This window comes from Sarcophilus harrisii, chromosome 4 (genome assembly GCF_902635505.1).
Source record: "Sarcophilus harrisii chromosome 4, mSarHar1.11, whole genome shotgun sequence".
Lineage (NCBI taxonomy): Eukaryota > Metazoa > Chordata > Mammalia > Dasyuromorphia > Dasyuridae > Sarcophilus > Sarcophilus harrisii.
The window spans coordinates 438,331,097-438,356,369 of NC_045429.1; the positions used below are offsets into that span (position 1 = coordinate 438,331,097).

The window sequence follows — 25,273 nt, forward strand, 5'->3', positions numbered from 1 at the left end:
GTCCTAGCCCCCGGAGAGCGCCTCTCAGCTACTTTGCCCCAGATGAAATAATTCCTAATTACAGTCAGTTTCCTTATCTGTAAAAAGAGAGAATTCAGGCAGATGGACTCTGAAGCCTGCCCCACCTCTCATGGTCTAAGATAGTCTCTGTCAAGGAAGGGACCTTGGAGGCCTCCATCTAGTACATTTTGCAGAAGAGGAAGTCACAACCCAGGGTGGTTGAGTGATATGTCCAGAGTCACGCAAATAGTAAGCACCATACCCAGCTCATAGCAGGAGCTTAATAAATGTTTATTGATCGAGTAGCACCATGGGGATTTGAATGGCAATCTTTTTCCTTCCAGAGAGTTCTCGATACCACAGATGCAAGAAAATCTCCTCAGCTGTACATCAGAGAGGGGATTTGTGTCCCACACTGGGATAATACCAAAGATGTCTCAAGGCAGAATGTGCTAAAGCATAAGGCCTGCTGCACACAGTCAGTACTCAATCAATGCTTATTGATTTGATTCGGAGAGCAAATAAGTAACAATTATAAACTTACCATGGAGTCACCATTGATTTCATGTGCCCCATCTACCCCCAGGCCAAACAAATAACAAAGGAAGGAATTTGTCACTGAGATAACTGAAATTCCACAACCTAGTGAACATTTATCGAGCACCTACTATATGCCAAACACTGTGCTAGGCGCTAGGGTTACAGACAGGAAAGAAACATATCCTGTCCTCAAGAAAAGGGAACATTGTGCTGGCTCTCAGAAAGTCAGAAAGACCAGTCAGTATCTGAATCCCAGCCAAGAAACTTGTTAACTATGTGACCCTAGGTAGGTCATGGAAATCCTTTATATATCAGTTCCCTCACCTATAAAATAAGGATGATCATAATGTCTTGAATTTATGAGACTTAACAATGAAAGAATGGGGAGACCTAAATTTGAATCCCATCTCTGTCACTTCCTGTTGGTATGATCTTGTACCAGTCCCCTACCTTCTCTTGGCCTCAGTTTCCCCATGTGTAAAATGGAGAAGGGATTTGGACTCAGTGGTCTCTAAGGTCCCTTCTAGCCCTAAAGTCATTTATCTTCTATGAGGCTCAGTTTCCTCAACTATAAAAGGAAGCAGTTGGTTTAGCTACACTCCTTCTCACCTCTGGACTAGCCATGTGATTTCACTTCCACTCTACCCTCCTTCTCTTCATTGGCGTCACATCGATACTTCTAACGATATTCTATGCTTTCTACCAATTCTAAATCTCAGATCCTCTGGGTGAAAAATGTTTTTAATCCTGCTATAAAAGGTCAGTTATCTTTATTTTTGATAAGGAGCTTAGCTTCTGCTTGGGGTGCAAAAGTGTTATGATATGTAGTTTTGGAAATACAAGATCAAGATCACTTGAGGAGAGAGAGAGAGAGAGAGAGAGAGAGAGAGAGAGAGAGAGAGAGAGAGAGAGAGAGAGAGAAGAGAGAGAGAGAGAGAGAGAGAGAGAGAGAGAGAGAGAGAGAGAGACCTAGCACCTGGAATCAGGAAAGGCTTCCTGTAGGAGGTGATGTTTTGAAGAAAATCATATGAGACAACAGGGAAGAGATGGGTTTAGTAAGGCTACCTGCCCCAATCCACAGGATCACTCACTCACAGGCTCGTAATTATGTTCCAAGTGACCTGGAGAATGGCAAATTCAGTCCAAGAAAACCCAGCTCCTGTCTTGGTGATCCAGGCTGAGTGAAATGTCAGTTCCCACTGGATGCCCTATGCCCCGGCCTGGTCCTACCTCATCCACCCCAACAACCAGTTTCTGGAGTCTAAGCTGGGATAATTCAGACCAGATGGCTCATGGCAGCTTTAGCCAGATTTATGCTATTTGCTGCCCTAATTATTGGATTATCTTTGTTCTGATAAAAGAAAATTAGGGCGTCTGCTCTCTCTGAGACACAGGGCAAAGAAGTGAGGCCTATTTACATTCTTTGGGGTTCTTATTTGATTTTTCTCTTCTAATTCCTGTCCTCAGGAATAGTGTCTCAAGCACAAAACACAAGAACTGAATATAAATCAAAAAATCCAGAGTGCTGGAGAGGAGAAAAACCACTGTTAAAACCGGGCCCCTTCACATTCCCCCCCACTGCCATGCCTTCGACGTCCCTCAGCCTCTGTATTCTCAGGCATCTGTAGTCTTCTCTGGTTAGTCCCAGCATTCTTTCCTTGATGACATCATCATTTCACCCATATCTCTCATTTATTCAGATCTCTGATTTCAATGAGCTTGCTCTCTCCTCACAGAAATAGGTGAGCTAAGGAGCTCGGCAGTTTCTTCTTTAGCTCGATTCACACCCTAGTCTTAAGCTTAGGGATAACAAAGGTTTGTGTAAAGTCCAGACATTGTCCAGTTCTGGTTCGGGGGTGAAGGCTGGCTAACGTGGACATCGGCCCATGTCATCAGTGAGTCATACTGTTGGGCATATGGGCCTCACTTAGAATTTCAGTGAAAAATGACAACTGCCCAAATCACTGCAAACCAGAGGATCAACACGGTCGCAACCTCCCTGACCCACAATCCTCCTCCCATCCCCAAAAAGAGGCTCTTTTGCCAGATATTCCCTTAGCGCAGGGGAGGAGCTTTGGATGGAGATCCAGATTTTAATTCGAGCTCTGAGACTGACTTGCTATCTAACTGAGCAAGTGACTTCCCCTCTTAGAGCTCAGTTTGCTCCTCTGCAAGATGAGTGGGTGGGACTAGCTGAGTTCCAAGTGGCCGCCTCACCCTTTGCGTTGCAATTATTTGTGAGGCTAAAAATTTTTCATGGAAATTCTAAACTAATTCCAAATGCAGGATGCTAAAATCCAAATCCTGGCTGATGTCAGCGTTGCTGGTTGTTTTTTTCCCTCTTAACCAGTCCAGGAGAACAATGAATCTTGCCAGTGGTACCTTTGTCCTCACTGACTGAGCACCTGCCTTCCTTAACGGCCTGCAATGATGGGTGATGGCACTCTAGCTTCCATTTTTCACCAAACTCCTCTTAGCTCATTTTTTAAAAGACTGAAATGTTTGTCAGACCTCGGTGTTGAGCAGGACCATATGGGTTCAGTTATTTTGAGACAAAGGGCACCGTTTCTGTTGCTGAGACCAGGCTAGTGCCATTCCCTTTTTAAATTCAATTCAACTTTTATTGTTGGGGAAAGGAAAATTCTTGTTGCTCTGCCTCAACACAAGAGAGCTAATTATTAATGATCATTAATTTCACCTGTTACTTCTTAAGAGACTTTAGTTCCGGGAAACTGAGTGGATGCCCATCAGTTGGGCAATGGTTGAAAATGGTATAGGAATGTTATGAAATATTATTGTTCCATAAGAAACAATCAGGCCTGATTGTTGGTGGAGTTGTGAACGAATCCAACCATTTTGGAGAGTAGTTTGGAACTATGCTCAAAAAGTTATCAAACTGTGCATACCCTTTGATCCAGCAGTGTTACTACTGGGATTATATCCCAAAGAGATTATAAAGAAGGAAAGGGACCTGTATGTGCACGAATGTTTGTGGCAGCCCTTTTGTAGTGGCTAGAAACTGGAAACTGAATGGATGTCCATCAGTTGGAGAATGGCTTGAATAAATTGTGGTATATGAAAATTATGGAATATTACTGTTCTGTAAGAAATGACCAACAGGATGATTTCAGAAAGGCCTGAGAGACTTACATGAACTGATGCTGAGTGAAATGAGCAGGACCAGGAGATCATTATATACTTCAACAACAATACTAGATGATGACCATTCTGATGGATCAGGCCATCCTCAGCAACGAGATCAACCAAATCATTTCTAATGGAGCAGTAATGAACTGAACTAGCTATACCCAGAAAAGAACTCTGGGAGATGACTAAAACCATTACATTGAATTCTAATCCCTATATTTATGCCCACCTGCATTTTTGATTTCCTTCACAAGCTAATTGTACAATATTTCAGAGTCTGATTCTTTTTCTACAGCAAAATAACGTTTTGGTCGGGTATACTTATTGTGTATCTAATTTATATTTTAATATATTTAACATCTACTGGTCATCCTGCCATCTAGGGAGGGGTGGGGGGTAAGAGGTGAAAAATTGAACAAGAGGTTTGGCAATTGTTAATGCTGTAAAATTACCCATGTATATATCATGTAAATAAAAGGCTATTAAATTAAAAAAAAAAAAAAAAAAGAAACAATCAGGCCTGGAGAGACTGACATGAACTGATGCTAAGTAAACTGAGTAGAACTAGGAGAACATTGTAGACAGCAACAGAAAGATTATACAATGATTCTTTTTTTTATTTTTTGCTGAGGCAATTGGGGTTAAGTGATTTGCCCAGGGTCACACAGCTAGGAAGTGTTAAGTGTCTGAGGCCAAATTGAACTCAGGTCCTCCTGACTTCAGGGCTGGTGCTCCATCCACTGCACTACCTAGCTGCCCTGATGATTAATTCTGATGGATACGGTTCTTTTTAACAATGAGGTATAGCAGGTCAATTCCAATAGACTTGTGATGGAGAGAGCCATCTGCATCCAGAGAGAGGAATATGGGGACTGAATGTGGATCACAACATATTATTTTCTAGGAAGGAAGGAAGGAAGAAGAAAAGAAAGAAAGAAAGAAAGAAAGAAAAAGAAAGAAATAGAAAAGGAAAGGAAAGGAAAAAAGAAAAGAAAAAAAGAAACTTCAGCAAATAAACCAACTTAAGTAAAAACATTTGTTCATCCTACTATGTGCTAGGAACTGAAATATAAAAAGAAATCAAGAAACATTCTCGTCCCTCAGGGAAATTACATTTATCGGGAAACACTTTTATGCTAATAAATAAATGCAATATAATTTGAAGAGTAAATAAGCATTAGCAATTAGAGTGTGCTAAGGATTAGAAAAGATAGAGACCATAAGAGAGTGCATTCCGTGTATGCAGTTGGAAGATGTTATGCCGAATTTGTGGAATAGGAAGAAGGTTAATATGAAGGAAAATAATGTGATATGTCTGGAAAGGTGGGCAGGAGGAAGATTGTAAAGGGCTTTAAATGCCAAACTGATTAGTTTGCGTTTTAACCTAGATTCACTACTAGTGAGCCATTGACAAATTCTTGATCAGGGCTGTGATTTGGACAGATTTGCTATTCCTGAGGAAGATTATTTTGGCAGCTGTGTGGAAGATGAATTGGAGAGACTTTGGTTTCTTTATTAAATGAAGGAATTGAACTAGGACTAGATAATCTTGGAGCTTTGTCCCATCTCTAAATTTTTTGAAATGGATCTTTTATCTGGGAAGGGGCATCTAAGGGGCCAAAATAAACATCGCAAAGGTCAGGTACTAATACTGGTGCTCTCATGAAATAAGCATCTGCTGCTCCTTTACTCATGGGAGAATTCCTCAGGTCCTACTAACTCTTAGTTTAGACACATTTTTCATAATCATGAAAATCTGGTCTTCCCCAGTCTCTAGCAGATTAAAAGCAGCAAATTGGAAGTGGGGAAGTTACTGCAGAAGTCAGTCACACTAAGAATAGCAAGGAATAACTGCAGACACTAAGGAGGGGAGATGGAAAAGCTATTTTTAAAAAAACAGACATGAGAATTCAAAAAACATAGTAACCCAGGGTCATTTTATGTTGGGGCAATCAGCCCTGTGTGCCTCAATAGATACCGAGGGCATCGCTCCATTACAAACCAGGACAATTCTGGCCTTTTGTGTCCAGGAGCCCTAGTTTAATAAAGAAAAGGTACCTGCCATGCTTTTTAGCAGGATTTCCATCTGAAAAGATTAAGATTTGAGGGTGATATCTGGGGGCAAACCTTAGCTGTTTGGAAAGTTTGCTTGTGTAAAAAGATTCCCTTAATTCCCAGCAATAAAGAAAGCATCTATTATTGGGAGATACCAGTTGTTGTTACTGCTGAGTCTTGTCTCACTCTCCATGACCCCATTTGCGGTTTTCTTGGCAAAGATTCTGGAGTGGTTTGCCATTTCCTTCTCCAGCTCATTTTACAGATGGAGAAACTGAGGCAAACAGGGTTAAATAACTTGCCCAGGGTCACACAACTAGTAAGTGCCTGAGTCAAATTTGAATTCAGAGATGTGTTTTCCTGACTGACCTGGCAGTTCTATCCATTTCACCACCCAGCTGCCCCTAAGGCATCAGTTAGGAAGGAATAAAAGAACTGCTTTGCTGCACTGGGGAGCCAAGTTAAAACTATGTTCAGGATTCAAACATAGGATTTCCAGTCCACCACCTTACCCACTGAGCCACAATGAAGGACGAATAACAATAACCAACTGAAACTGGATAAAATAAATTTATAATGTAGCCAGTTAAGACAGTTGTAGGCTATGTGCAGTGGCTTTTGCCGAGGAGGGTCTAATGGTAGGAATCATTCAGGGATGAGATCTGGTAAGAGACAAATTGAGAGAGAACAAGAAGGCAAAGGATCCGAGTGCTGAGGGCAGGGTTAAGTTGAAATGGCTGAGAGATGGGAAAGTGAGGTGAGAACAGAGACAATGGTCCTAGCAAAGAGGTGATGCCCTGAATTTGCAGAATGAGACTGTGTTTGGACATGGTTGATGTAATCATTTATCTTAGTTTACTGTGCATATTTCTTTCTTTTTTTTTTACTGTACATATTTCTTATAAAGATTATTTTTCTTTTTCTCCCAGTGGTGGGAAGAGAAAAATGCTTGTTTATTGAAAAAAAAATTTTTAAATAAAGTCTGTGGCCATAAAACAGACTCGGGTCAGTAGGGACCTCCTAGTTCTTTGAAAATGACAACAAGAACTCTCTCTCTCTGTCTGTCTGTCTGTCTCTCTCTCTCTCTCTCTCTCTATATATATATATATATATAAAATGTTTATATATTTATATTTTATTTATTATATATTATATAATATTATTATATTTTATTATATATGTATATGTATATATATTATATATACAATATATAATTTAGTATATATATTTTGTTATGGTGTATATATTATAATATTTATATATATACATACTATATATAATTTAGTATATATGCTATATATTATACATACACAGACTATATAAAATTTATATATGTATTATATATATAATGTTTCTATATACATACATATGTATTTATATACATATATATGGAGATATATCTCATTAGATAAACATATACACATAATGTATAATTTTGGTTCTTTTCTTCTGTTTCTTATTTCCTATTCATCCTGTCCATAGCCTGCTTTGAATAGATTTGTTCGTATGTTGTCTCTCTTATTGGATTGTAAACTCCTCGAGGACAGGAACTGTCCTTTGCCTTCTTTGTATCCCCAACACTTAGCAAAATGCCTGGCGTGTAGTGAGCAGTCAGTGACTGTTGACTGGTAATGATTTCCAGAGTGGGAAGACACTAGTAACAGGAAGGAGCAGAAGAGGCCCCACATATGAGATGGGACTTGAACAAAGCTTAGAAGAAAGTTCAAATTTCTAATAAAAAAAAAAAAGAGTGGCTACCATTAATGGGGAAAGGGACTTTCAAGTTATAGATATATATGTGTGTTATTTTGCATTTTATATAAATACACACATATAAATATATATTATGTGTGTTATTTTGTTTGATCCTCACAACAACCCTGAGAAATGGCTGCTACTTTTACTCCTGTTGTACAGAAGACGAAACTGAGACTGAATAAGTTAAGTGACTTGTCCAGGATCCCACAGCTGGTATCTGAGGGAATACTGAAAGCGAGTCTTCCCAGCTCCAATTCAGCACCTAAAGCAAAAGTAAAGAGGAAGGGCTTTCCAGGCAAGTTTTTATAAAGGCCTCTGTAGAATGGGAGGTACAGTAGTGGCAAGCCGACCAGTCTAGCTAGGATGTAGACTGTGTGAAGGGGAATGATGTACAACAATAAACCTGGAAGCTGGGTCGGAACCAGACTGTGGAAGCCAAAGAAGAATTTGTATTTTATTCTAGATAAACAACTAAGAACATCTAAAACTTCATAAGAGAGGGACACAGCCACTCCTGTGCTTTAAGAATATTCACCGAACCATTGTTTAATCCTAAGCAAGTCATTTCACCTCTGCCTGCCTCATCGATAAAATGGAGACAAATATATACATACATACATACATACATGTATATATGTGTGTGTGTATGTATATGTGTATATATATATATATAGCTAATAGCACCTATCTCCCAGGGTTCTCGTGAGGAGAAAAATGAGATAACATTTGGAATGTGCTTTGCAAACCCCACAATGTGTCTAAATGCTGGCTATTATTGGGACAAAGTCTAGAGGGAGAGAGTCCAGTAATTGGGCAGGAAGTAACAAGGGCTTAAACTAGGGAAATGACTCTTTGAGTGAAGAGAGGGAGCCAGATACAAGACCCATGAGGAATAGAATCAACAAAATGTCACAAGTGATTAGATAGGAGGCCGAGGGAGAGGGAAGAGCTGAGGACCGCGGGGTTATGACTTTGAAGGGCACCAGTGTTTTGAACAGCACAGGGAAATTTGGAAGAAGGGAGAATTGGGGGATAGCAAATTCTGCTCTGAACGTGTTGAATTTGGCATATCTAGGGAACATCCAATTGGGAAAATCCAATAGGCGAGTGATGATCCATGACTAGTGTTCAAGAAAAATACAAGAGCTGGGAAAACCAAACTGGGAGTCCTCGGCATAGAGTGATAGTAGGACCCATGGAAGCTGATGAGCAATCTCATGAGAAAGATGAGAAGAGATCCAAGAACAGAGCCCTGGACCTGGGCTAAACCCACCCAGAGCAGATGGGACACCGATGATAATATAGCAAGAGAGACCAAGAAGCAACTGCCTGGCCCAAAGTAGCAGATCTAGGAGAGCAGTGTCATGAAAACCCAGAGAAAAGGTAGAGTTCAGAAGGAGAAAGGAGTCACCCGTGTCAGATGCTGCAGAGAAGTCAAGGAAGATGAAGTCTGAGCAGAAACCACCAGATATGAGACAAAGTAACTCTACCTGGGCACGATACCTAAAACAAAACATGTGTCAGGGGCAATTCTATCAACACCCTTTACCTTATATTTCTTTGAATGGGGCAAAGTAACTCTACCTGGGCACGATACCTAAAACAATGGGCTTTGGAAATGGTAAGCACTCAATCAATGTCCATTGGGTTCAAATGAATAGATGCCATCTTTTGAGCTAGTATCTCTTTATGTATATATCTAATTTCCATCAGGGCATAACTGTGACTCCACTACTCTAGAAGTTTCAATGGCTCCCTATCATCTCTAGGTTCAAATACAAATTTCCCCGTTAGGCATTTAAGGTCCTTCGTCATCTTAGTCCACCATATATTTCCAGGTTGGTCACGTATTATTCCCCTTCATTCACTTTTCATTCAAGCCACACTTGACTAACGCTATTCTTTGTACACAACTTTCTATCTCTCACCTCAGTGCTTTTATAAAGATTGTCCTTCTCTGTGTGAAATTCCTCCCTTCCACCTCCATACTTTGGTACCCCTAATTCCCATCAAAATTCTATTCAAGGACTTACTCCTCACAGAAACCAGAACCTAGTCCTAACTCCCTGAGTTGCTGGTGTCTCCCCAGATTAATATGCATTCATTTCGTATACATCATATCTATGAGAATGCTGTACCGCTCACAGCAGAATCTAACTTCCCTGAGGGCAGGGACCACTTCTTTTTTGTACTTGTATCTCTCACACCTAGCACATAGTAGGTGCTTAATAAAGTTTGCTGAATTGGATTGAATATTTAGGGAACTTTCTTTTCTTCCCTATTCCAAACCCTCTCACTCTTCACCCAAACTTTCTTCAGGACTCAGTTTCCAGAGGATGAGTTGGGCCTTTACCTTATGAAGGACAGTCCCTCTATCCGTGTCATCAACTCCACCTTCTTTAGGAATTGCTCCTAATAATCACCCCACTGTCTCATCTTCAATATCTACCTTTTTACTGGCTGTTTCCCTTCTCTCTATACATATGTCCAAGTGTCCCATAGTCCTCTCCAAAAATATATAAGCAGGCAGCTCGTCATCGGGCCCTTTGGCCCTCTAGCTATCCTATTGCTTTCTTTCCTTTGTCAGCCAAACACCAAGAAAAGACTGTCTCTACTTGCTTCTTTCACTCCCTCATCTCCCACTCACTTCTCACCTGGTCCTCAATCTGGTTTCCAGAACTGCCTTCGGAAAGGTCACCCAGGAGCTATTGATCGTTAAACCAGCTGCCCTTTGCTCAAGGCTCCTTTTCTTGTCTGCCACTTGACAACATCCTGAAGCATTGTCTCTTCCTGAGAGTCCTTCTCTCCCATGTTTTCCATGATACTTCTCCCTCCGGTGTTCCTCCTTCTGTGACCTCTCCCCATTGTCCTCCTCTCCTCAGAGTCTACAACTCCATCCTGTGCACTCTTTTCTTCTCTCTATCCTCCCCCTTAGTGATCTCATCAGCTTCCAGAGGCTTAAATATCATATCTCGGCTGATGACTCAAAAGCTTCCAGATTCAGCCTGAATTTTTCTCTAAGCTCCAGCTTCTCTCTCCTACCTGGAGATCCCCAGGCACTGCAAAACCACATTTATTGTCTTTCTCCCTCTTCCAAACTTCCCTAATTTTTTTTTCTGAGACAATTGGGGTTAAGTGACTTGCCCAGGGTCACACAGCCAGGAAGGGTTAAGTGTCTGAGGTCACATTTGAACTCATGTCCTCCTGATTTCAGGGATAGTGCTCTGTCCTCTGCACCAACTAGCTGCCACTAAACTTCCCTATCTCTACTGAGGGCATTATCATCTCTCCAGTCATTCACACATAAAGATAAAAGAAAGAACTTTGGCTTTAAAGTCAGGAACTAATCCTGTGCTGCCATTACTGCCTATGTGACCTCCAGCAAGTCCCTCTGCTCTCTGGCAGTCAGTTCCCTTCCTCCCTAAAGTAAAGGATAACCGATCAAGTCCCTTTCACCTCTAAAGTGATTTAACTCTTCTTCCCTTTCCTGTCCTTCCTGTGTCTAAGGCCTTGCCAAGTTATGTGCGCTCTGAGTCTATGATCTCTTGGATCCATCCCATCCCCTCCACTCACCTTGCTACCTCCTTCATTGCAGCTCTTAGCACAGATGTAGAGTCGAAAGGGACCTTAGATATAACCAAGTTTAACCTTCATTTTACAGACTGGGAAACTGAGGCTGAGAGAGTTTCTGGAATCACAAAATCCCTAAGTATCAGAGGCAGGATTTTAACCCAAGGCTTTTTGGGTGTATTTGGATAATGTCCTAAATGAACTGCTTGAATCCAGTTTCTCCCCTCTCTAATCTGTCCAACATCTTCTTGAGACACAAGTCTTCCCCTGCTCAAAAACCTTCAATGACTCCCTATTGTTCATAAGACACAATACAAAATCCTCAGCCTGGCCTTTAAGGGACAACACGGTCTAGCTCCAATCTGCCTTTCCAGTCTCGTCATGCTCCTTTTCTTCCTTCACAATCCAGAATACCGCAATCTCCCTCTTTCATTCCAAATTCCCAGGTCTCTGTGCATTCACACACATGTCGGGAATTACTCAGTCACCGATCATGTCCCACCTCCTCCGTGTAGGGTGACCCCAGGGCTATCCTGAGCCACCTGCACTTCTCTCTCCATACTGTCCCCTTGGTTGTCTTATCAGCATCCAATGAATCAACTCTCATCTCTAGTCAGATCACATCCTGCCCTAACCTCTCTCCTGAGCTTCGGTCCCAAATGGACATTTTGAGGATCATCCACCTCTGAGTCAGAACAAAGGTCTCTGATTCTCAACGACTCTCTCGCCACTACACTACATGGCCTGGGTTCAAAGTGGCTGATCCCATAATCATAGATTAACCCCATACTCACCAAATCCAAAACATACCTCTTCGTTGCATCCCCCAGCCCTTCCAAGTCGCTCTGTCTCTGTCCAAGGTAGCTCCATCTTCCATTTCCTCCCTGGCTAAACCTTTCCTTCTGGCAGGGTTCAGCTCCATTACTGTCTCCTCCACTGTCTTCCCTATTCTTGGTTCTGTGCCTCACACATAGTAGGGGCTTCATAAACTTGATTTGAAGGGAATTGAAGAAACCATACCAACCGTCTCTAATTATTCTCTTCTTCCTTGACCTTAGCTCTGTGTATTATATTCTCTCCCCACCCCCAGTAGAACATAAGCTCCTCAAGGGAAAAAGGTTTTCTATGTGTTTTTAAAATTTTGTATCCCTAATGCCTACCACAGTGTCTGACATGCAGTAAGTGCTTAATAGATGTTTATTTGTTGAATTGAATTTAATCTCCCCATTTAGATCATAATAAAACACAAATATCAACTCAACTCTGGAAGAGAGGAGACCGTGGATCAGAAATTTAGATTTGGGGATAGGAGAATTTAAAAGTCATTGAATCCAACCTCATTTTACAGAGGAGGAAACTGAGGCACAGGGAGGGTAAGTTACTTGTTCAAGATCATCCACCTCTGAGTCAGAATTTGTTCTCAAAGGTCTCTGACTCTAACAACTCTCTATCCACTACGCTGCATGGGGATAGTGATAACCTCAGAGTTCTTGTGGGATCAAATGAGATAAAAGATGCCATGCATAAAGGACACAAAACTGGCCCTGGAATCAGAGGAACCAGGTCTATGTCCTACCTCTGACACTACCTTTCTGCTCTTGGGTGAGTAATTTCACTTCCCTGAGCCTCAGTCTCCTTAACTGTAAAATAAGAGGATTAAACTAGATGGCCTTTGAGGTCTCTTTCAACTCTAGATCTGTCCAGTCTGCAAAGCTTGAAAAGCTCCATATAGATGTGAGCTAGAATTATCTGTGATCCAAGTCCTTCTGGGAAACAAAGCCCCAGGGAACAGGGAGCAGGGATCAGAATATATCTCATTATCCCTCTGGGGTTCCTTTGAGCTGCTGTTACCTAGCTCCCCTACCTTCTTCCTTCTCTCCACCTCCCCACTGACTAACATGGAGGGACAGCCTGACTCTGGGGGCCTGGGCTCAGAAGAAAGGGAACCCGGCTCCCCTGAGCCTTCCTTCTTCCCAGATCAGAAGCAGGGATTCAGTGGAAAGGCCGGCCTCTTGACTTGCCTTAGTTCAGATACCCGTGCAAATGCTTTTGTGGACGAGCCGCCTTCCTGTGAGAGAGGAAGGAGGCCGCTGGATCAGGCTCCCAGAGGCTGAGCCAAGAGCCACAAAGAGCCTTGGAAGCAGAGCCAGCCGCCAAATGGGCTTCCCCCACTAATTAAGGGAGCGGCCAGAAGCAGCCCCTGTTCTTTCCTGGTGGTGTGGGTGGGCAGGTGGGCAAACGGGCCAGGCCTGAAGCTTACTAACCATCCCTCAGCATTCACAAGAAGTTGGGCTTTTCCCATCCCCTCTCAGAGTTCTGACTTTTCTCCCTTCATATTCAGGCCCCCCTTCTGTGTTTAGATGGAGACACCATGGAAAAGCACCTTACAGAAGGCTGTACCCTACCTAGGGGCCCAGTCTGGACCAGAGCCTTCTGCTTCCCCTTCTTCCAAAGCCATAAGCACTTTCCTTAATGCTTTCTGGAGATGGGGGGATCACTGGAGCATCACGGAACCCCAAGAGGCCATGGGAGACTCCTCATGATCTTAAGGCAGAAGTGTCTCTAGCTTATGATAAATCCTGGCCCCATGTTTGAAACAGAGGTATAAACTCCCTCTCTTCTGTGCAGAGATAGAGACCAATGATTGGGGAGAGTTGTGTATACTGCAGAACATAATTGGTGCATCAATTTTGCCAACTTTTTTCTTTCTCTTTTTAAAATTCTTTGGCAAAAGATGTGGATTTTGGGGTGGGAGAGAGGAAGGGTATATTAAGAAATGAAGATGAGGGAAAAACAAAAGATATGATACAACTGAGAAAGAGAGGGAGAGAGAAAGGAAGGGAGGGAGAGAAGGGAGAGAAGGAAAGGGAGGGAGAAAGAGGGAAAGGGAGGGAGAAAGAGGGAGGGAGGGAAGAGAAGGAAGGAAGGAAGGAAGGAAGGAAGGAAGGAAGGAAGGAAGGAAGGAAGGAAGGAAGGAAGGAAGGAAGAAGGAGAGAGGGAAGGGAGAGAGAGAAGGAAGGAAGGAGGGAGGGAGGGAAAGGGAGAGAAAGGAGGGAAGGAAAAAGGGGAAGGGAGGGAGGGAGGAGGAAGAAGGGAGGGAAAGAGAAAAGAGAGGGAGAGAGGGTAAGAAACAGATGGAGGGAAGGAAAGAGAAGAAGAGACGGAGGGGAGAAAGAGAAAGAGAGAGAAAAGGAGGGCGGGGAAAGAGAGAAGAGAGGGAGGGAGGGAAGGAAGGAAGGGAAGGCATAACTAAGGCAAGGTGAACAGATCTTAGCTTCAGAGTGCTGATAGCTTGGGAAATAGTATAGATGCATGCTTTCTCCCCACCCACAGCCACCCTCCCATCCTCCTTGTCCCCTCCCCCTCTCCCCGACACGGTTTCACCTCATGTTGTTGTTTGTCCTTCGTTCTTGAAAGGGACCATGACTTTGATGACGCCTTGACTTGCAAATGAATAGACTTGAAGTGAGGGAGGGCTGAGCAAAGCCACCAGCCTCACAGAGCACCACAGAGGCTTCAGTGTAACAGCATGATAACTGAGGACGGCCCCGGGCCCTCACACCTTGAGGTGCAACCACCTCCACTCTTCCAGTCCTGAATCACCTGCCTTGGCCCCCCCCAACCCCCGTTACTGGGGCGCCTCCGACCTGGATCTCTCCTAACCACCCCCAACCCTCCTTCTGGCACTGAGGGGAAATTCATCAGAAGTGGCTGGGAGTGGGGGCGGTCCTGTACAAAGGAGAGCCAACCTCTGGAAGCCAGAAGAAAGTGTGAGTGTGTGTGTAAGTTTATTATATTTATTATACAGACAGGAGAGAGATAGAGACAGAGAGAGAGAGGAGAGAGAGACAGAGAGACAGAGAGAGACAGGGAGAGAGACAGACAGAGACAGACAGAGACAGAGAGAGAGAGGAGAGAGAGTCAGAGAGGAGAGAGAGACACACAGACACAGACAGACAGAGACAGAGAGACAGAGAGAGAGGAGAGAGACAGAGAGAGAGGAGAGAGATTGAGAAAGAGACAGAGAGACAGAAAGAGAGAGAGAGAGAGATGGAAGGATGAATCTTAATTGTGTGATAAGATGGCACATATCCTTCTTCACTGGCTGGAAATGTTTTCTGTAGCAGGATTAGCAGTGCCTTTTTGCCTGGTTTCCATTGTTAGGATGGATAATCAGAATCCGGCCGTTTGGATTCGTGTCGTGACTCCCTCTGCTGGAGAACAGGCTCAGCTGCTATTGGGTTTCTTATTCCTCCTGCAACTGAGTCTGCTCTGGCTACAAGACTTTGCTGTAGAATGAAAAAACATTAAGGCTGAAAAGGACCTACCTCCTGTTCACCCCGTATGCAGTAAGCATCTAATGAATGTTTATTGAGTGCAAGAATTGATTTCTACACATGAGGGAACAGAGGCTCCGAGAGGGAAAGTTACTAATCCAAAGGGACATAGTTCATTAGTGACAGAGTTGGGGCCAGACTCACAGGGTCTCAGTCCAGTGAATCTTCCAGTGCACCATGTAGCGCCTCCTTTGTAGGGAAGCTACTCCTGTGATTGTTGTTACAGTGAGTTGGGCAGTGACTTTAGGATTGGAGGAAGTGTCTCCATTCTGGGTACTAAAAAGAATAACCCTCCCCTCCAAGCACACGTAAAGCCAGAAAACATCTCAAATGGTACTAAGTCAAATAATAGTATTGGTAATAATAATAATAATAATATCCGGCAACCATATAGTACTTTAACCTTGCATGTGCTATCTTGTTTGAGCCCCTAAGTGCTATTATTATATTCATTTTACAGCTGAGGAAACTGAGGCAAACAAAGGTTAATTCGCTTGCTTAGGGTCACATAACTAACAGGGTCACATTTGAGGTAGGATTTAAACCTAGATTTTCCTGATTCCAAATCCAGTATTTTATTGATTGTGCTACCTCGATGGGGTTAGAGGAAGGGGGATTTAGGAGAGGGAATATAACAAATTTACTTTGTACATGTTAAGTTTAATGTAGCAATGAGACATCTATCTTCATATCACTTCACACTTATGTGGGCTTAGGCAAAAAACTTGATCGTTTTGCCTCAGTTTCCTCATCTGTAAAATGAAGGGGTTAGACTGGATGGCTTCTAAGAATCTTCTCCCTTCTAGATCTATGTCTATATTCTCAGCAATACAATGATCTGTACTCTGAAGGACCTATGATGAAAAATCCTACTCATACCTAGAGAAAGAACTGATTGTCTCAATACGGATTGAATCATTGTTATTTGACTTGATGCCATTTGGGAAGCTTTCTGGCTTTAGGTGTGTGTGTGTGTGTGTGTGTGTGTGTGTATTCTTTGTAGTACTCAGAATGGGAATATCTCTTCTGATCCCAAATCTCTATCTCTCTTTTTTTTCTTGAGAGTTTTTTTGGGGGGAGGGGATCTATGTTTTCTTTCACAATATGACTTTTATGGAAATGTTTTCTATAACTTCACATGTGCTTTTTTAATGAGGGTTGAAGATGGGAATAAAGGAGAGAATCGAGAACTCAAAAGTGTTAAGAACAAATGTAAAAAAATTCTTTTAAATGTAGCTGGGGAAATAAATCGATAAGGCTAAGGATCCAGGCAGCAGCTGTTGAGGGAATGCAAGTCAGGAGAGACATTAAAACCAGGTATATGGATCTGTGACCATCTGGCTTAGACATGAACATTGAAGCCTTGGAAGCACTGAATTCTTGAGACAGTGTAGACAGAGGAGGATTGAAGGGAGAATCTTGGAGTCCTCTTTGTTAGGTGATGGGAGATGGGACAGTGATCAACCAAGGAGAGGAAGGAGAAGTTGAGGAGGCAAGAGAACCATCAGGGAGGAGCGTTCACAGAACCAAGGAAAGCCAGAGCAGAAGGGAGCTTCCAGGAGGAAGTCAAAATCCATAGAAAAAGAGGCTGTGGGGTTTAAAAGTTAAGGGATCATTGGTAGGCTTGGAAAGGACAGTTTCAGGAAAGCAACCAGGAGCAGGAGCCAGATTACCAAGGAGAGAAAGAGAGAATGGTAGCTGCAAATGAAGATAACTTTTCCAGAGAATTTGGCCATAAAAGGAAGAAATAAAGGATCATAACTCAATGATCTGACATAGTAAGGGTTGTTGTAAAGATCCCTTAAGATGCTGTATATAAAAAGCTTTGCAAGCTTGTCTACTATTAGTATTAACCTGTCTAAACCTCAGTTCCCTCAACTGTAAAATGCAAATAAACATAACTATGTTCTTTGAGGGCAGGGCCTGTTTTTGTCTTAGCACAGTGCCTGGGTTTAATACACGCTTGTTAATTGGTTGATTACAAAGACTGCAATTCTTGGATTTTCAAGATTACCCCAGAGATGGTCCCTGCTCTTAGTCTAGTAGGGAGATAAGATATGAACAGAAATGCCAGAATACACAGCCTCGTTGGGTGAGGTTCTAGATCTTTCGTGGCACTCTCCGGATCTTGTTGGATGAGGTTCTAGAGCATTCATGGCACTCTCTGGATCTTGTTAGACAAGATTCTAGATCTTTCATGGCACTCTCTGGATCTTGTTGGATGAGGTTCTAGATCTTTCTTGGCACTCTGGATCTTGTTAGACGAGATTCTAGATCTTTCGTGGCACTCTCTGGATCTTGTTGGACGAGATTCTAGATCTTTCGTGGCACTCTGGATCTTGTTGGACGAGATTCTAGATCTTTCGTGGCACTCTCTGGATCTTGTTGGACGAGATTCTAGATCTTTCGTGGCACTCTCTGGATCTTGTTAGACAAGATTCTAGATCTTTCATGGCACTCTCTGGATCTTGTTGGATGAGGTTCTAGATCTTTCTTGGCACTCTCTAGATCTTTCGTGGCACTCTCTGGATCTTGTTAGACGAGATTCTAGATCTTTCGTGGCACTCTCTGGATCTTGTTGGACGAGATTCTAGATCTTTCGTGGCACTCTGGATCTTGTTGGACGAGATTCTAGATCTTTCGTGGCACTCTCTGGATCTTGTTGGACGAGATTCTAGATCTTTCGTGGCACTCTCTGGATCTTGTTGGACGAGATTCTAGATCTTTCGTGGCACTCTCTGGATATCAGAAAAATCACTTCTCCTCATCTGATTCCAGGGACCACATACTTGGAATTAGAACAGCCTCCAATAGAATAGAAGCTTCCTCAAGGCAGGGGTTATTTGCATTCCTGGTGCTTGGCCCATTTTTTAAAATAGACTTATGATTTCATGGGTGTGTGATATGCATCCACCCAGGCTCTGAAATTATAATTTCAAGGACTTGGCTAAAGTGCTAATGATGCGGTTTGAATGGTCTCAATTCCTGGTGGTCAAGAGGTTAGTGGCAAGAAGAGAGTTGTTAAAATATCCCCTTTAGATCGGCTGCAGGTGATGAATGAAAGAATTCACTTATTCCCGAATTATTAGTTGCAGAATGAAAGTTTATCATTGGATAGAAATCAGTTCTAGTGGGAAAAGGAGTTTTGGCACTGAGAATGCTTTCTCAGCGGGCAGAAGGGTCCTGGCTACCTAGGGCCATCTGCAAAGACCTTAGTTGAAGGAAGCTGTTATACTGAGTATCTTTTGAGGGGCTGGGACAACCCAAGCTGATCAGATCAGGATTCCTCGATTGAATGAGAATTTAGAATTTCTATGGGAGTTGATTAGCCCCTGAATAGTGTTGCTTCTCTAATCCTGGGAGGATGGGGCTCTGTCTCGACTCCTTGGAGCCTGAGAGATCCTGATCTCTGAGATCAGAAAAGGGGACACAATCTTGAAGAGTGATAATCTTTTTTTTAATAATTATAATTTTTATTCACAGAGCCCATGCCTGGGTAATTTTTTACAACATTATCCCTTGTACTCACTTCTGTTCCGACTTTTCTCCTCTCTCCCTCCACCTCCTCCCCCAGATGGCAAGCAGTCCTATACCTAAGGATTAATCTTTAGATAATATAAGAAGATGAGCAGATGGCCCAGAAAAAGTTCAGAAAATCAGAAATGCATAAAATATATGTATATTATACTATCAACCCAAATTTTCCAATAAGGTACTGTAAAAATCCCATAAACAAGAAAGAAAAAATTCAGACTTCTCTGGTATGAAGAGAGACAAAAGATTTTGCTTGAATTTTCCAGATCTCGGGGTGCCACACCCCTAACCCCCTGCCCCATGGGTATCTTATTTGAAGCTCTGGCTCTATTATCAATCCTATCTTTATGGCAGTGGTTGCATAAGTGAGTCCATTGAGAAACTGAGGCAGACAGAGATGGGTTTTTAATCTTTAATGTGGAGCGTTTAGGCTAGCCGATCTAATGAGACTCTCATATAAAGCATTTGGAGCAGATAAACCAAGTCAGGGAACTTACATAGGGTTTTAGCTAACTTGGGTTTGCAAACAGAATACATAACCTGAGCATACAATCTTACAGGGGAAACAAAGGCAGATGGGGCGACGAGGACACGGGGTGGGAGGACAAGCCATAATTCCAGGAAAGGACCATAACTTAATCCTGACAGGATAGAGGTCAAGATAAGAAGGCTGAGGGCAGGAGACATTGAGGTGGGGGCAATACACAAAGTGGGAGAGAATTATCCTAGCAAGGATCCAGATGATGCATTGAGTTTATGATGGGTAATGGGGGCTCCAAGGTTTTTTCCCCTGTTTTATTAAAACCCAATTTCCAGGCCTAATGGCAAGGAAGGGGGAACATATTCAGGGCTTAACATGAACTCTCCCAGAATAGCTCTCTTCTCCTTGTGGATCTCCTAGGACAGCCCTCCCCCACCACCCCAAGATGAATGCAGAAGACTGCATTGTTAGTGTTTATTCCTTTACAGAAGAGCAGCACTGTCCCCAGTGGGCCCTGCCCATAGTTAATAATGCTCTTGTCTGTTTGCAGCTGCCCTGGGGACCTTAGACTTCAGTTTGCTCTACGACCAGGAAAACAACGCCCTTCATTGCACCATCAATAAAGCCAAGGTATGTGTGTATGTGTGTGTATGTTTGCATTTGGGGGAGGCAGTGCCGGCCCCCCCTGGGGCACCAGCTGCTTCCTGCTGGATGAACCTCAGGTGGTGAGAGGAGAAGAAGAGCAGGTCCCCTAAGGAGCAGAACACACAACACCTGTGCCAACTGCCACAGCGCCAGGGAACTGTCTGGCTCAGGCCTGGACAAGACAACCAGACCCCCTGGGGAGTGGGAGGTGGGAGCTGCTTACACTGTTCTTCCTTGACTACAGGGGCCGTGGAGGAACTCAGAGAGAGTTTCCAGCATCCCTTCCTCCCCCTCTTGTTGTAATGTAAAGACATTACTCCTGGCACTCAACCGATAAAGTGACAAGCTTGGGATCAAAAAGACCTGGATTCAAATCCCATCTCAGACTAGCTGAGTGATCCTAGGCAACTTACTTTAACCTCTGTCTGCCTCAGTTTTCTTATTTGTAAAAAGTAATAACAGTACCTACCTTCTAAAGTTGTTGTGAGGCTCAAATGAAATAAAATGTTTAAAGTGCTTTGCAAACAGTAAGGCACTAAAACAAAAATATTAAGGCACAATACCTATGCTAATTATTAGTACTGTTATTAACTGGTCGGTAGCTGAATGGGTGATGGCGAGCAGAATGGGAAGGGGTTGCTATTCTGCCATTTTTAGGGCCCCAAGAGATTCTGAGATGGTTTTTTAATCCATTTTCTCCCCATAAATTCATATGGAGATGAAATAATTTAGAAACAACCAATGAATAAGTAAATATTTATTAAGCACCCATAATGTGCCAGGAATTATGCTAAGTGCAGAAAAAGCAGAAAATCTCTGTCCACAAGGAATTTATAATCTAATGATGGAGACAACATACAAATACATACGAAGTAAGCTATGGAGAGGATAAACAGGAAACAATTAAGGGAGCTCTGGATTAAGAGCATTGGGGAATACAGAAAGTGGATTTTAGTTGGGACTTAAGGAAGCTAGAGAGTCCCAAAGTCAAAGCAGAGGAGGGGAAGTATTCCAGGCTTGAGTGACAACCCGAGAAAATGCCGAGTACAAAGATGTGTCTTGTTTATGGAACAGTCAGGAAGAAAATGTCATTAGATCAAAAAAAAGTCCCAGTTGGAGAATAAGACTAGAAGACAGAAGACTGGAAAGGTAGGAGAGGGTAATGAAGGACATTGAATGTCAAACAGAGCATTTTATATTTGCTCTTGGAGGCAATAGGGAGCCACTGGTGTTTATTGAGTAGGAAGAAGGGATGACATGATCAGGGCCATACTTTAGGAAACTCGCTAATAGATTGGAGTGGGGAGAGACTTAAAGCAGGCTAACCCACCTTCGGGTTATTGCAACAGTCCAAGTCTGAAGTGATGAGCTCCTTCTCTGAGTGATAGAGTGAGTGTTGAGGGGGGTAGAGGAAGATGAGAGAGAATGAGGAATCTAGGTTGATTCCCAGCCTGAGGATTATGTTACTATCTATCTATGGTAATAAATTGGGGAGGGGGGTAGGAAGAGCATAAGGGGAAGCTAATGAGTTCCATTTTGTACATACTGAGTTATGTCTATTAGACGTCCAGTTGGAGATGTCAGAAAGGTCAGCAGAGAGAATGAGGCAGGAAAATATCCTGAGAATCCTCCATGTTTGTATGTTTCTCTGCTATTAGACTGGAAGCTCCCAGAGGGAGGGACTGTTGTGCCTTTTAGTATCCCCAGTGCTTAGCATGTACCTGGCACCTTGTGGGTGCTTGATGAATGTTTGCCACCTGATCGAATTAGAAGCCAGTTAATCCAGCCCTACATTTTCCACATGAGAGAACTGAGATCCTGGGAAGTTAAACAAGTTGCCTAAAGTCACACCGGGAGTAAATAGCAAAGGTGAGATTCTAACACTAGAGCAAGCTGACTCTTCCTTCATCTTTTGACCTTTGGAAGGCGGGTGGGAATCTCAATGAGAATGATCAGAGTCCCAAGCAGTATCCTGGGCCAGGTTGTCCGTGGAGGGGAAACAAAGGCAGCTAGCTAAGTCATTTCTCCCACTCCCACCCACAAGCACTAAGGGTTAGGACATAAAATGAATAGAGCAGGAAGAGGGAGGAAGAGGAATGAAAAAAAAGAAATTAAGTATGTCGCATGGGCTCTGGGGATCAGGAAAAGGGAACCTCAGCATCAGACCTGAATTGGACAGAGTTGACAGAGTTGGTTCACATGATGAAAATGTAATGGGATTTACCACCCACCTGTGGTTCTCCTTGGAGTCTCCCGAGGATGAAAGGCAGGGTACGGCAAGGGCACCTTTGGGACATGAAGCTGGTCTCCTCTTTTTGGCCCTGCTGCTCCCAGGGAGGGGGTTGAGGTAAGTAGAATAGCAGGCTTTCTCCCTGGTGGTGGGCTAGGTCTGCTCTGAAACAGACTTGGGTGAAGTTGAGCCTTGAGCCATAACTAAGCAGAACAATCTGGGCTTAGCTTCAGGGTGCTGAATTTCATTAGTGTAGAAACAAGAAATCCTAGCATCTAATTAGCAAGTATAATTAATTAAAACAGGGAACTACCAGATGGTACGATGTGGAAGGGCAGTTCTATAGGACCCAAACTGAGGTCCACAGGGCAGCACTCTGTGCCTCCCCCGATCCTCCTCAACTGAAGGTACATCATACTACCAATCCTGAGCCTCTCTCTGGTAGCTATCTTGCAAAAAGACCTAGTTATGCCCAGGCTGTGCCTTTGCAAAGATTTTCTCCTCCTGAATTTAATCTTCTGGTCCAGCTCTAAATCTCAACTCACCCCATCCCCCCGATCACAACCAGCAAAGACTAGGAACTGGCCTTTGCTATCCCAGCATTCCCTCGCCATCCCCCCAGGGTTTGGAGCATTTTCAGATTTTCAGTACCTTTAGTAGAGCCTCAGATTTGGCCACTTTCACACTGGGTATCCCAGCAAGCCAGCTGCCCCCTGGGTCCCTGCGGCTGCCCAGACTGAGGGATGGTCACTAGCGGTCGCTGTTTTTCAATCTGTTCTCATTTGCTCTTGCTCTCCTGTCCCAATCCATTCATTCCCATCTCACTCCTCTGGCACTCACTTCTGGAAAGGAAGATACCAAAGATCGGCTATAGAAAGGTAAGTGCTCCCAGTAGGTTCCATAGAGTAGATCCCATGGCAGCATAGTCGGACTTCTGTGACCTCTCAGTTAAACAAGAGCCGTGTTTAGATGGCTGAAATAGGAAGAGCAAGCTTCCCTGAAGTTCCACATCCCTTTTCTCCTTCTCTAGTGGACATGGAACACCCGAGGTTCCATGACTGAAGGTGAGCTTCCTTCCCTTCCAAGGTGATTATTTAGAACCTCCCCCACCAACAAGGAAGCCCTTGAAAATTTTTCCCCAATGGTAGGATTGGGGTTCATGGAGCCATCCATCACACAGTTTCTCTGGTGACCCAATGCCTGGGAATGGGATGAATTGGGGGTCCCGGTGGGAGTTTCCACATACAAAAGCTCAATTCTCAACTTTAGGTTTCTATTGGCCCAGGATCCAGCCAATTACCAGGACGTCCCAAGTAGACGGGGTCAGCTGGACTAAACGGATCAGAAACAGGCGGGCGGCTGGAGGGGAACAGGGCAGGCTAGAGGCAGGAGAGTCTGAAATGGAACAAGTTTAATTTCTAGATGAGCAAGAAGGGGAATCCAGACAGGGTCCCGCCCTGAGAGAAGGACTGAGACAAGGTGAAGAAGTCTCAGTACTCGACGTGTTTGGTCTTTGCTTAGACACAGCACCTCTCAGTGGATGGACAGTGGGCCCAAAGGCCAAATATTATATTATTCACGGCCACTGTACATGGGAAGTTACCCAAGGGGGATGGATGCAGGAGCAAGTTTTGGATGACTCGGGTCCTACCCCAATAGCTTTTAGCCTGCTTTTCCTTCCCTTTGCCCATTAGACCTCTAGCTTGTGGCTCCTTCTTTGATTGATTATCTAGCCCTCTCATCTTTGGTAATTTTTTTTTCAGGAAATGTGGGTGGGAAGGAAAGAATTTCAGAGAAGTAGAGTAGTAAGGTGGGCTACTCAGTCACTTTGGAATTTTCATTGACACCATTTGGGGTTTTCTTGGCAAAGATACTAGAGTGGTTTACCGTTTTCTTCTCCACTCATTTTACAGAAGAGGAAACTGAGGCAAGCAGGTAAAGTGACTTAGCCAGGGCCACACAGCTAGTAAGTGTCTGAGGTCAGATTTTAACTCAGATCTTTGAGATTTCAGCCAAAGTGGTTTTTCTACTAGGCTGCCCCTAATGTTAGCTGCCTCCAGGGAAGTGAGGGGGATTAAGGAACGGGGGAACTTGACTGCTACAGACTCAGAACTCTTTCACCCCCACCCCCACTCTTCTGAGCCCTTTGCTGACATCTCAGATCTCACAGTGCCCCTGGAGTCCTTCTGAAGTGTGTGTGTGTGTCTGTGTGTGTGTACATGTGTGTGTGTGTGTGTGTGTGTGTGTGTGTGTGTGTATGGGGGGTATGGGGATATGGGGTCAGAAAAGGGAGGAATGAAGGAGAAAGGGTTAAAACCAAGGACCAGATGGTTTCCTTCTCTCCTGACAGAGGGTGAGCCTCTCTCCTGCTTCCTCCCCCTTGGTTATACCCAGGGGTTACACTCCCAGTGTCCCGAGTTTGTTGCTCTGGAGTGATGGAGGGGAGACCTTTTCTCTTTTGACCTTTTTTTTTTGGTGGAAGGGAGGAGACAGCCATAGTCCGAGGTTTATGGGATACCTGAGAGGCAGCTTGGGGGAGCAGTGGATAGAGTGCTGAACCTGAATTGGTAAAATCTGAATTTGGATGCAGCCTCTGGCGCTTAATAGCTGAATTACCCCAACTATATCACTTACCCCCCCCCTTTGACCTCAGTTTGTTTAGCTGTAAAATGGGGATATTAATAGCCCCTACCACATAGGTTCTTAAGAAGATCAAATGAAATATGTGTAAAGCACCTTGCAACCCTAAAACGGCGATATAAATGTTAGCTGTTTTTTCTCTGGCCTCTGGTCTAATTTCCCTAGAACTGTCATCTCTAACATGAGTCTTTAGACAGTGCATCAAGTGATTGAGATGCATGAAAAAAACAAAGGACTGAAGGCTTTCAGCATATCCGGCTTCTCGTGAGGGCCTTTCTGTGGGAGGGGAGCTTCAGGACAGGGATCAGCCCAGGGGACAGGAGGGAGATCTTTATC

At 43.5% G+C, this 25,273-nt stretch overlaps 1 protein-coding gene across 3 annotated transcripts in view; it reads left to right on the plus strand.

The window, feature by feature from the left end:
* The window catches only part of DOC2B (double C2 domain beta), a 59,211-nt gene that overhangs the window by 4,415 nt on the left and 29,523 nt on the right, over positions 1-25,273 (plus strand). For all 3 annotated transcript variants that reach the window (XR_004234076.1, XM_031967770.1, XM_031967771.1), the window contains exon 2: positions 19,973-20,052. Coding sequence is in view for 2 of the 3 variants with exons in the window: in XM_031967770.1 (XP_031823630.1) it covers positions 19,973-20,052 (80 nt within the window). In the remaining variant the exon portion in view is untranslated. The remainder of the gene's footprint in view (positions 1-19,972; positions 20,053-25,273) is intronic.